Genomic DNA, 13,303 nt, shown 5'->3' with positions numbered 1-13,303 from the left:
CTTGTGCATGCTAAGCATGTGCTTTACCACTGAGCTATATACCCTCCCCTCTTAGAAATGAAACTTTTGGTGTCTGCATAATGGTGCTGTGGTCAAAAAAAAAAAAATGGGAAGTGGATGAAATCTCTGAGGGTGTTTAATAAAGACCGTTGGAAAACATTTAAACTGGCGGACAAGAAGGAGGAAGAGGAGCTGGCAAAGGAGGCCAAAGGAGAGTGGTAACAGACCGATAGGAACACCTAGAAGTATGCATCATGGATCACAAGGGAATGGAAGTTTCCAGAAAAGAGCTGACTTAGCAAACCCTCAGAGAAACCAAGAATAATAAAGTCATTTGGAGTTGTTGATTCCAAGGTTATACGGATCAAGAATAGCAATAGAGGGAGAGAAGATGGCCTCAAGCGGGAAGGAGGGAGATCAGGGAAGACAGAGCCGCAGGACTGGCCTCTGTTGCAAGAGGGAGGAAGAAGGAGAAGACAGTGGCTTCAAGGGGTAAGATGTGATGGAAAGCGCTTGCTTTGTTCTTACGATAAGGAGGACCACTTAAACCTAGTTTAGACGTAGAGAAAGGAGCACAGAAAGGGATGAGTGGAGATGCCTAGGCACTGCCAGGGAGTGGCGGCAAAAACACTTCCCATGGCAGAAGTCACAGTGGGATGAGGTCCTGCACTGGTTTCTGACCTTATCATAAAACAAGCCAGAACTCATGGGAGCTGCTATCCCTCCCAACCCCGCACAGCACTCCTCTTAGAGAACAAGGTGAAGACCGAACAAGGTGAAGACCAGTAGAGCAGGGGCTTCCACCTCTTCCGGGGGAAATTCCTGGCATGAATTTAGTCCATACATCCCAGGGCAGAGGAGGAGGAGAAGCCTTGAAGACTTTGAAGAGTAAAATACCTTCTTTCAGGTGTAGGGAGTAGAGGAAACTGATTATAAATCTAGGGGGTAAAATACTAAGATTTTCTTTTTATAAGTACTATTTGCACATTGTATAACTTGTAAATATTCTATGTGTGGGGATGGGAGACATTTTTGTCTTGTTTTTTGAGAAATAAGTAGTCAAATGCACTTAAGAACTTCAGTGTTATTTTTCTCACTCTATGTGAATGAGGCCAAAAACTTCCTGGGGAAAAAGAAGTACAAAGGCAAAAATATTGATAGCGGTTAATGAATGATTGCTGGCTTTGATGGCTGTAGTTTTAGTTAGGGCAACTGCTATAAAACAGTCAGCAAGCGATCTGCTCCAGTGTCCTGTCCTTTCCTGTCAAGGGGAGGAAAGTGGGCAGTGCTGGGCATTGGAGGTCAGAATGGAAACGGGAGCAAAGAGATGAAGAGAGACTCTGTTCCCAGGGGATGTGCACACCTTCCCTCATCCATGGAATGGGCTGGGTACCACGTGTGTCCCTGTGTATTCAGAAATGGTCCCTTGGGCCCCATCACTGTCTCACTGCTGCACAATCCTCAGATGCAGAGAAAAGCCTTAGAGGTTGTTAGCACATCTCCCTCTGGACATGAAACTGGGCTCAGCACCAACAGGAGACTCCCAGAGGGGATTTGCCTCTCCTCCATGCCTGGGTAATGGCTATGCCCTGATTCCCAGGGAAGAATCAAGTTCAACGCACGCCTCGCACGATATTACACGCTCAAGCCCAAACAGCTGGGCTGCTGATAAAATCTAAACAGAAGAGAGAACTGGCTGTTCTCCATCTATACATAATGTATTCATAATAAATCTCTCAATGAGGAGGTATAAAGATCTCCCATTTCTGTGCAGTCCAGGGAAGCAGAGCGTTCAGCGTGTATCCAGTGAGTCTCGTTAACAGAGACAACCAGTATGGGAAATCCAGGGGGACTTGCTCCACATTTCTATTAGTAACAGCAATTTTTTTTTAACCTGAAATATGCTAGTAATTTTCTTGCTTGAAAAATTCACTTTGCCTAAGGATTAATAAATACGCTTTTTCTTAATAGTTATGGAATACCCTCCATGTTCTAAAGACTACATAAAAATAAAGCATCACTTGTCACCATTTTTTCTTTTTTTGCTTTATTTCTGAGAAGATAACACAGTAAAGCCATCCCAGAATGATTTATTTCCAAGTAAATGGAAATAATAAAACCTAAAGTAGTAGAGTTGTATAAAATCCTGTATTGTGTATGAAACACCTACTCTAAAATTTAGTAAAAATGATAACTGGTGACAGTCAAGAATATTCTACATGAACATGAGAATTTTGGCTCTAGTGTGGGCAGCAGTAGTTAAAAACAAGGTTGGCAGTGTCGGAACAAAGGCAGTTTCCTCCTAGATTTTGCTGGCAAAGTGCAGCCACCTGTATGGAGCCCCCGGGGTCAGGGCCAGTCACCAAGCCAACCAAATAATGATGGCTGACATTCGATAGAAACCAATGACACAATGAAAGGCATTTGTTCGAGTTAATTTTTACCTTCTTACTACTGAAGTATTTTCTCTCTATAGTTAGAAATGTGCCTCTCGTGGTCACTTAGACTTTACATCAGTAAGGTCATCTCAGTCTCTGGGAGGATTCTTACCCTCTTTAAGGCAGAGAAATAGAACGTGCACTTGATTATTGAATAGCAGATATGGGCTATTAAGAGATGAGTTCAGAAAGAGGGACATCTAACTTACCCATGTTGAGCTCTTCAAAATGTTTCTCTGATCTGCCAAGAAACCATTTCTACTGACTTATTTTTACAATAGGAAAACAGTATATACAGAAGCATAAAAAGAAAATATTGTGTACAGAAGCATAAAATTCTTTCCTGGAATTTAAATGCCTGCCCCAGCACTGCTGAGGTGGACTCAGCAGTTCCCCACCTTCTGTGTCAGCACCTGCGTGAAGACAGCCCCTGCACCACCGGTGAGCATTTTTCTGTGAGCATCACCTCAGCAGCCTCTGGTTTGTCTCTATTACAAATAGTCTTCAGCACACATCTTTGTTCTTCCAAACATTAGTGTAGCTCTTTAGAATAGCTTTCCTGAAACAAAATTACTCGACCAAATGACATGAATATTTTAAAGCTCCTCTTTCCAAACACATTTCTAAATAGCTTTCCCAAAAGGGCATTTATTAATTTACCTTACACTAGCAATGTATGAAATTATGGTTTTACCCCAGGCTAAACAAGCTGCTAATGAGACTACGTTCCTTTTATTTGTGTGTATTTGATTTCCAGCAAGCTTGAAGAGTCTTACAAGTATTCGTTTACGACATTCTGTGCGTGTGTTTGGCTCTTAATTCTTGTGGTTTTCTGATCAACCGGCTTACCCTTCCCAGCTACAGGCTCAGCTGCTTTTTTCCCGTGTATTGCTTTGTGCAGGCTCCCATGATTCCTTCAGCTACTGGGTAGACGAAAAGTCCCCCGTGGGGCCTGACCAAACCCCTGCCGTCAAACGCCTCGCCAGGATCTCCTTGGTGAAGAAGCTCATGAAGAAGTGGTCTGTGACTCAGAACCTGAGCTTCAGAGAACAGCTGGAGGCTGGGATCCGCTACTTCGACCTGCGTGTGTCTTCCAAGCCGGGGGATGCAGACCAGGAAATCTTCTTCATTCATGGGCTTTTTGGCATCAGGGTTTGGGATGGGCTGATGGAGATTGACTCGTTCCTCACGCAGCACCCACGAGAGATTGTCTTCCTGGATTTCAACCACTTCTACGCCATGGATGAGGCCCATCACAAACACCTGATTCTCCGGATCCAGGAGGCCTTTGGGAACAAGCTGTGCTCAGCCTGCAGTGTGGAGAGTATGAAGCTGCAGACGCTGTGGGAGAAGAAGTGCCAGGTAGGCGGGGACAGAGAAGAGCTTCCAAGGGCAAGGGAACATAACTGTCTCTCTTTCTTGTCACTGGCTCTAAGACAGCTCCCTCCAGGGCTCTTGGGCTGGAAGGCATAGATTGTTTGGTATAACGAAGATCTGTGCATTGGTTCCTGGGCTCTAGGACAGCATCAAGGGCTCCCCTGGGCACCGTTGAACTGGGATTAACACCTGCCAAATATTCATAACTCGTTGGGCAACGTGTTGAGCATCTCAGTTGACGCTGGATGGCTGGCCAGAACCAGCCCAAGACACAGTTGTGAAATAGGACCAGTTGGCCATTACCATTACCACCCATCTCCCAGTGAGTCCATTTTCACCCTCATAGTTCCCCTTAGGGATAGTCTGTTCCATCCTGCCTTCAGCTCAGTGTCAGATCATCCCTGCCAAATAGCGGTTGGTAGGTAAATGCATTGGCTGACAAAGGCGTGTGAAGTGGTTCCTCTTGGATGTTAACAGTTAACACTGAAAAGGCCGTCTTCACGGGGTTTGGGTCAGAGGGGGAGACGGAATTAAGGAAGGAAGAGCCCACAAAGGGATGAAGGCTGACAGAGCACCCCGGTCGAGAAGGGCCCTAACTTTGACCCGTGAAGGACAGACTCTGGAAAAAAGAGTGTGGTCCTCGGATATATTCTGCTGTGGTCCAAGAGGATGATGGATAGTGCAAGAGGAGAGCTTCAGGAATGGTCAGGCTCTGATATATACTCTCTTTAAAAAAGGAAAAAAAAAAAAGGTGGGGTCTGGTACAGCTCAGTGGTAAAGCTCATGCTTAGCCTGCACAAAGTCCTGGGTTCAATCCCCAGTAATTCCATTTAAAAAAACATTTTTTTTAAAGCAAGTACCTTTCATTCACAGTTGCTCCCTTACACATACGTGCATTAGCCAAAACATCTTAAAGAGGCAGTTATTTTGAACTAAGGAAATAACTTTTCATTAGAAATCAATTAAAGATGATTCATCTGCAAATATATGTTGAATACCAAGTAGGTGCCAAGCACCTTTGGGATAAATCAGTAAATGAAACAAAGATCCTTGCCTTATGGAGATTTCATTGCGGTGAAGGGAGGTAGGTCATAGATAATAAACATGATAAATATACTTTATATAATGTTAGGAAGTAATAAGAGTGATGGGAAAAGAGAGCCAAGCATGGTCAGGGTTCTGTGGGCTGGAGGATTGGTCACAGTTTTAAATAGGTTGATCAGGGTAGCCCTCATTGAACAAATGACATTGGAGAGAGTTAACCTGTTGAGGGAAGAGCTTTCCCAGCAGAGGAAGCAGCCAGTGCAGAGCCCCGACGCAGGAGGGTACCTGCCATCTTTGAGGGAAAGCGGGGCCGGCCGTGGGTCTGGAGTGCAGACCAGCAGAGGAGGCTGGGCAGGGATGATGGGCGATCGTGGGGCCTGGAGGGCACGCTGAGGACTCGGCTTTTACTCGAGTGAGGAGGGCTCTGAGCACAGGGTGCTGTGAGCTGACTTGGGCTTTGATGGTATCCCTTTTGACTGCTGGGAAGAGATCTGGAGCAGAGATGGCTGGGGAAGGAGGGAAGCCAGGGAGGAGACCCTCAGTGGGAAGTGGCCGGATTTTGAATCTGTCAGAAGGAGGAGCTAACAGGGTTTCCTAACTGTTGCGACTGGGAGGATTTAAGGGTGTTTCCTGGCCTTGGCCTGAGTGCCGGGAAGCCAGGTGGCTTCCCACGCCCGGAAATGTGCTAAAGGTCTGACTGCACTGAGACTAATGAGTTAACGCTTAGCATCTGGTAAGGTTGATCTAAGCTGTATTCCGTCACTAATATTTTGCCAGATATTTATCACACCTCTCCCCTAAACCTCAGTTTATATCTGTACAGACTCCTGGGTCTAATTTGGAGAGATTTTTTTTTTCCCCAGTGAAATCTGTTATGATATTAAATACTGGTAATAACAACAATAATAACATTTACTGAGCCTTTGCAATGTACAAAGTACAGGAATTAATTCATTTAATCTTCTCAGCAATATAATGACGTAGGTATTTCATTATAATCCTCATTTTACAAGTGAGAAAACTGAGGCAGGGAGCAATTATGCAACTTGCAAGGGAACATTGTCAGTGAGCCTCCAGGGCCAGGACTGAATCACAGGCGTGGGGCTCTCCAGCGTTCCCACAGCGTGCAGGGCTCTCCCAGGGCTGTTCACACGTTTTGGTGATTTTCACAACTAGTGTCATTGATTATGCTAATAAAAACACTTCCTCTTTATTCATGAACCTCTGTTATCAGAGGGTCTCAGAGGGTTAGCAGAATGGGAGAAAGGGAAGATCTGTAAGAGAGCTTTTGAATACTAGGATTCAGGTGAGGTTAAATTGGAGTACGGCTAAATTTATAAACAGATATCTATTATAAACATAGTTTTATAATTTTATACACAGTAGTCTGCATGGGCTGCCACATTGCATATAAAATCATTTTGAAATTTGTAAGAATAACAGGTAATTGCAGGAATAATGGATCATGTGGACAGTGAATTTCTAGCAGAAGAGTGAAGATCTATTATAGTTTTTAAGTATGACTAATCTGTGTCATCCAACTACAGACACTCCTAAAATTATGAAGGAAAGAGACTGTGATGACATGTCATCAACTTGATTCTAGGATTTCTCTGTTCTCCTTTTCTCATATTTTCCCTGCCATGTCTCTTCTTAAAAGCTAATCAAAGAGATCTCAGAGTCCTCAGTCATCCGCCTCCTGCTGGGGCCGTGCCATGCTGATGGTTAAACCTTAAGTATTCATCATGTAATGAGCTGCCTTGCATGTAATCCCCAGAGTATTTTATTACTACAATTTAATAGCAAGAAGTGTACCACCATTCAGTCACATTTCATTTACTCAGTATGCAATTACATCCCAGCTCACGGGTATGCGTCTGTACATTAGTGGCATGGTTTCTGAGGATTTAATTTATAGCTTGGCAGTGTTTAGACTTAACGAGAAGGTAAGAGTATATGACACTAGTAAAATACAAAACAGCTGATTTATACAATCACAAGACAAAACTGCCTCAAATGTACATTATATGAAGAAAAGGGTTTTGTGGTCCACCAACTGAAAAACAGTACATAATATAAATCTACATCCCAGGGGCCCATGTATAAGCATCATCAAAATAAGAAGAGGTCAGTTAAAGAATAATTCTTAAGGGAAATGAGATTTAAAATCTGAGCCTCAAGAGACAATCTGCATGTGAATTGATGAGCTGGAGGGAAGAATATCTCAAGAAAAATCCAGCAGGGCGAGGTCGGGAGCTCGATGCAAAACGCAGGCCCTGGGCCAGTGTTAGTGCCCCCAGAATTCTGTAGGATGAGTTGGTTTGCTAGGACGACCTCCTACTGTAAACAGAAATTCTCCCTCTAACCTTGGGGATCAGATTGCTCGAGAAGGGATCTTGGGGAAAAGCAGACAGCCGCTTTTGTATAATTTGTACTTTTTACTCGTTTTCCAAGTTGTCCTTTCCTCCCCTGACCATCTGTTCGGCCCAGGAGGCACAGAAAACGGTCTGACAGGCCCTGACTGAGGATCACACAGCCTCCCGCCTCCCCAGCAGTCCCTTTCACAGCCCAGCTTTTCACACTTTCGGATAATGGAGACCCCAGCCTTCCAAACTAGCCAGTGACGAATGCCAGCCAGCAGGAAATCCTTCCCAATCTCCCAGGCAATCTGCTTATGATGAGCCTGTGATTAACCTCATTAACACATGTGTTTACCACCAACATCATGAGCAGTCCGTCAGACATTACGCAGAACCATTAAAAACAAGAACAGCTATTAGCCTATTCAGTGCATGGAGCCTGGTGCTCCGAGCTCGGCCTTCAGGAGCAGTCAGTCAGGCACCTTAGTCACGAGCTGCATGCGCCTGGAAATGAGACACACATTCAGAGCCCTCATCCTTGGGTGCCTGGAGGATTATGCTCTTGAGCCAGCTATCCGAGGACTGCAGTCCAGGGAGTATAAACGCACGCTGGACATTCCTCCAGGAAGGGATTCCTGGTGCCAGGAGGAGAAAAAATACAGTATTTCTGGAAACCCAAGCAGCAGAGCTCTGAATTGGGACAATTAAAATAGCAATTCCCTGTCCCTCAGCTGCGTCTCAGAAACTAATTAATGCTGTGGACATGGCGCACTAATTATTTTCAAAATCACCACCATCCTCAGAGGTCCCGCTGGAGGCCCAGCCACTGACTCCAAGTCTTCCCCGACTCCCTCCCTCTCCTGGGAAGGGCAGTTTCATTCAGAGTCAGCAGGCACGACTGAAGTCCTCCCAGATTAGTCCAGTGGGCTGATCTCAACCCCAAGAGCTGAGGGTCAATTTTGTGAGCATAGGAGTCACAACTTGTAGACAGGACTACCCACAGGGCTTCTCCAGCTGCGGTCCAAAGAGTCCCAAGGGAGGGTATGGGTGGAATTTACGAAGTTTGTGAGTTTGGATGCGAGAAGCACTACATATTTTCTCTTAGCCTCTGGCTGGCCACTGATCATGAGTGTGGGCAGGCACCCACGGCCGAGCTGGCACCACCTGTGGCTTTGTCCCCATAGAAACCAAGATTTCCCGTATCACATTTCATTTAGTGCAGATATCTTGAAATATCACAGATATTCATCATTCACTCAAAATTAGGGAAACTATTAGACTTACAGCAAAATGTTTTTGTTGACTGTGTTTATGATGAAGCACATACATTAATTTATTACAAATTTCACTAGTCTGTTAGTGGCCATAGATCCATCTCATTGATTCTCCTTGTTATCCTGTTTGCTTTATTTTAAGCATTCATTTCAAGCAATCTGAGAAGGGGTCAGGATTTTACCATACTTCCAAAGGTGTTCATGACCCGAAAAAAGTTAAAAACCTTAGTGTCAGACATATAGCAAGTTCTTAAATCTTTGCTTATTGATTCTTCTAAAAAAAATTAACAATTCTTGAATTTCCACATAGGTTTGTATCTGTGTGCCTTTGCTCCTAGCAATCAGTGTAAAGCCAAGGAGTTAACGTTCAGCTCGTTCATAAATTGCCCTCCTTTATTTTTTTCTGAATATTTCAGGTCCTCATTTTCTATCACTGTCCCTTCTACAAGCAATACCCCTTCCTGTGGCCTGGAAAGAAGATCCCAGCGCCCTGGGCCAACACCACCAGCGTAAGCAAACTCATACTCTTCTTGGAGACCACGCTGAGCGAGCGTGCCCCCCGCGGCTCCTTCCACGTCTCGCAAGCAATCCTCACCCCCAGGGTGAAGACCATCGCGCGAGGCCTGGTTGGTGGCCTCAAGAACACTCTGGTCCATAGGTGAGAATTTGCTTCCATCCCATGAGCAAGGGTTAGGAAATTTTTTTATCTTGAGTCTCTTCTGAATAAATAGCAGTAAAACCATATTTTTTTTTCATTGAAGTATAGTCAGTTTACAATTTCTGGTGTACAGCACAATACTTCAGTCATACATGAATATGAATATATTCGTTTCCATATTCTTTTCACCATAAGCTACTACAAGGTATCAAGTACAGTTCCTTGTGCTACACAGTGTAAACTTGTTTATCTGTTTTATGTATACCAGTCAGTATCTGCAAATCTCGAACTCCCAATTTGTCCCTTCCCACCCCCTTCCCCCCAACCATAGTTTGTTTCCTATGTCTGTGAGTCTGTTTCTGTTTTGTAAATAAGTTTGTTTGCTTTTTAAAAGGTTTAAAATAACAAAACAAAAAACCTTATAGTTGGAAAAGTTGCGTACCTGAGGTGACTTGCTTTAACCGTACCCAAAGGATCTCTGAATATGCTGTTAAAATGTACATATTACTCCAGAAATACTCTCTAAATTTCAATACAAAGGCAAAGCATTTTCAGCCACCACCAGTCTGTTCGCGTCTGGCTCGCGGTCACGTTGTGTTCTTGCCCCTGCCTTTGAAGCTGGCTCAAGCACTCGCTCTTTTAAGAAGCATTAAATGAGACTTCTGTGCCAGGGGCAAGGGGCTCAGAGATGGCCCTCCAAGGACTTAGGGTGTCCTCCCTTCCTCAGCGACAGTGAGTCCCTGTCAGCTTAGGACGCCGCCCACCATGCCATAGCTTCAGAATCTTCCTCAGAGCAGCCGATCCTGACTGTAAAATTAGGCAGGAGAGGCTCCAGAAACTTTGTATTAGATGATGTTCTTTATCCTGGGCACTGATAAATAATAGGTGTTGTCGAGGAAAAGGATGGCTTGTACATATGTACATGTGCGCCTATGTCTATGCCTATGACTAAAGGGAATGTTATAAATATATTTGGATAATAGGGCGGCCCTTGCAGTCCAAGGATATTTACAAGAATCACTTTGGTTCCCCAGCTCCAGGTGCTGAGCACCAGAGTTCCGATAATGAAAGAGTCATCCAGAAAAAAGTGTCCCTGTCCATTTGGTTCTGAGTTTGGGTAGCATGATTTCAGATAATAGTTTACCTGGCAGGAGTTTGGATAACAGACTGAGAGCTCCTGATTGTGTTGGCCACGAACAGAACCAGAAACCTCCTTCTGTGTGACTCTGCTAAGTCTTAGCTGAAATACCTGTGCTTAACTTGGAAAAAAGGGTTTCCTAAACCAAGATCAGAATTATGAACTTTCTTTTCTATAATAATAGGTTCATATAGTTATACCATTTTCCTCATGCCTTGGGTAAGTGTGTAGCTTGAGATTATTTATTTATTCATTCAACAGTGAATAGGAGCTAGGTCCACAGACACAAGAGGAATCATATAGTCTCTGCCCCATGGAACTTACAGTCTATCCAGAAAAATAAACGTGTGAATTCCTATCGCTGTAATGAAATCTGTGCAGAGAGCTGTGCTAATAAGGGGGAGCAAGTCTTTAAAAATAAGTAGCAGTTATTTCTGTGAACCGTATTCTGAACATAAGAGTACCCCCTTGCAGATGATTTCATTTGATTTTTAAATTAAGCCAGTCTCTAGAAGGCACCTTGTCTGAGCACGTTATTGCCCCCGTTTCAAACGGGCTCAGTGAGGTCGAGCGACCCAGACCCGCACAGCTGGTAGGAGTCAGTATTGTCTCAGCTGGGGACTGCTGCTTGTTGGACTGTTGCCTTTTCAGCCTTCAGCACTGACTTGGACGTAGCACATTTCAGTGCCCGGTTCCTTTCTGCTCCACTGGCCTGTATTTGTCTGGTCAGCTCTTGCAGGCTACAACTCTGAACCCACAAAGTCGCGATGCTTTTCCTACTTGTGAATTCCTAGAACTTTAATCTGGCTGCTCTTGCACTCGGTGGTAATGATGGCGCACGCGCCCAAAGCCCCCGCGTCCTAGCACGCCAGAGCCCTGGCCCGCGGGCCGCGAGCCCGCCAGCAGGTTTCCGAGATTGGAAGGATACTGGAGCATCTCGCCCCCTGCTGGTCATAAGAATATTGCAGAGATGCGTCAGCATTCCTAGGCCTCCACATCGACTGCTTTGGACAAGTTTGTTCCCAGACGCCAGCATAATGTGTGGCAGTCATTTCCTCCAGGCTACTGAACAGGCATAAGGAAGAAGCTGTGTCACAGTGCCTTCCCTGTCCTGAGGCACACGGGATGCTGTCAAACTGGTGCTGGGAACCGGTTATCTGCCCAACTGAGAGCAAAGGACAAGGTCTGTTCTCATACAAATGTAGAGGTGGGTTTCTCAGCAGAGTTAACCTCTCTTCCCTCTAACTCTTAGGTCAACTTAGGGCTTGAGATTTTGTTCTTTTTGGTTCATCACCCTAAAAGGAAGCCATGAAAAATATAGACTTATCTCCATTTTATTAAGATCGTCCTCTGAGGTTTTGTCTTGTTCTTCCGTTGGGAATGTATGCCTGTGTCTCCTCGTTCTGCCTGACGCTGTGTCAGTGACCTCCCCAGTCTAGAAGGAGTGGCCTTGTGTAGCCAGACGCTCAGTTCCCCCTTGGCCACTGGAGCTCAGGACTCAAGGGGTGTCACCTGATGGGCTTTTCCCGCCGGCCTGCTGTGACGCAGGGGTAACACACAGCCATTCTGACTGAATTTCTCTGCTAGTTTTCCTGAGAGTCTTAGAAACCTTGCACTCCCACTGAAATCAAACGAAAGGAAGTTTTGCCTAAGCCTGAGGGCCCAGCAGCATGGGACCAGAGAAGGGGACGTGGACTGAAATTAGAGGCCCAAGATTGAAGCCTGACCTCAGGTCCCTTGTGTTCCCTGAAAATTCCTGTGTTGAAGCCCTAACCCCCCAGTACCTCAGAATGTGACTGTATTTGGAGATGGGGCCTGTAAAGAGGTGGTCGAGTGAAAGTGAGGCCATCAGGGTGGGCCCTAATCCAATCTGACTGGTGTCCTTATGAGAAGAGATTAGGACACGCAGAGACACCAGGGATGGGTGTGCATGGACAGAAGACCCTGTGAGGACACAGGGAGGAGGTGGCCGTCTGCAGGCCAAGGAGAGGAGAACCCAGACCTGCCCACACCTTGATCTGGACTTCTCAGCCTCCAGAGCCCTGAGGAGTAAATTTCTGTTGTTTGAGCCACCCCGTCTGTGGTGTTTCTTACAGCAGCCCTGGAAAACGAACTCTGTTAACCACAAGCTGCCTTTGACAAGTTTCCCGAGGTCTCTGAGCTTTGGTTTTCTCACCAGTCAAAGGGGGTTAATCATGTCACACCAGGTCGTGGCGTCTTAACATGAAGTTAAGTGCTGACCACAGTGCCCTGCACAAAACAGGCCTGCCACCCCTGTTGTCCCCACAGTGACAGCCCTGCTCTCCGGGGGGGCCTCAGAGCCGGAGGGGAGGGAGGTCAGGGATTGAGGCCTCACGGCCCATCAGCAGGACCTGGTTCAGCCCTCCGCACTGATCTCTTGGTAAATGCCAGGAGTTAAGAAAACAAAGTGGCTCCTCCTCGTCTTGAGTTCTGCATTTCCCCTTCTTTGTTCCCAATCCTGGTTATTTAATCCTTACCTAGGGGAAGACTGACACCTGGCCTGGAAGCTGACCCAGAGCCTTTGTGACGGAGGGGAGACAGCCAGTGCTCACCCTCCCACATCCCTGTGCTCAGCCTCCAGTCTCCATCCAGGAGGTTTGGCTGGAGTCGCCCCAGGGGCCTTGACCAAACCTTCCCTTCGCATTTCCCAGTGATGACCAGAAGGTGGCGCCTGCACTCCATACTTAAACACGACCTAGCGAGGGTTTTAAAAGAAGGCTTCAAAGCATGACTGAACTATTATGCTGAACACCAGAAACTGACATAACATTGTAAACTGATTTAAAAAGGAGGAGGAGGAGAAGGAGAAAAAGAAGAAGGCTTGAATGCATCAGGCTGCCATGGCCTTCGTCTGGGCCACTCTGCGTTCCAGGTCTCTATCCCCAAGGCATGTCGGGTATTTGTGACCCTTCCCTCTCAGGCTACAACATTTTGTCACCGAAGCAGCAGGGTGTGGCCTCTTTAGGAAAGTTTCTTACTCCCAGCCCCCGAAT

The 13,303-nt window shown here is 45.8% G+C and overlaps 1 protein-coding gene across 4 annotated transcripts in view; it reads left to right on the top strand.

Annotated features, from left to right (window-relative positions):
• The window catches only part of PLCXD2 (phosphatidylinositol specific phospholipase C X domain containing 2), a 47,134-nt gene that overhangs the window by 25,731 nt on the left and 8,100 nt on the right, over positions 1-13,303 (top strand). For 2 of the 4 annotated variants that reach the window (XR_012074762.1, XM_072965452.1), the window contains exons 2-4: positions 2,720-2,879; positions 3,340-3,800; positions 8,910-9,002. Coding sequence is in view for 3 of the 4 variants with exons in the window: in XM_072965452.1 (XP_072821553.1) it covers positions 2,720-2,879; positions 3,340-3,800; positions 8,910-9,002 (714 nt within the window). In the remaining variant the exon portion in view is untranslated. Of the gene's footprint in view, positions 1-2,719; positions 2,880-3,339; positions 3,801-8,909; positions 9,152-13,303 lie in introns of all 4 variants that reach the window. The other 2 variants (XM_072965451.1, XM_006217323.3) reach the window with 2 other exon arrangements.

This window comes from Vicugna pacos, chromosome 1 (assembly GCF_048564905.1).
Source record: "Vicugna pacos chromosome 1, VicPac4, whole genome shotgun sequence".
Taxonomy (NCBI): Eukaryota; Metazoa; Chordata; class Mammalia; order Artiodactyla; family Camelidae; genus Vicugna; species Vicugna pacos.
The sequence above is the reverse complement of the archived record's forward strand: the minus strand, read 5'-3'. Positions and strand labels throughout refer to the sequence as shown.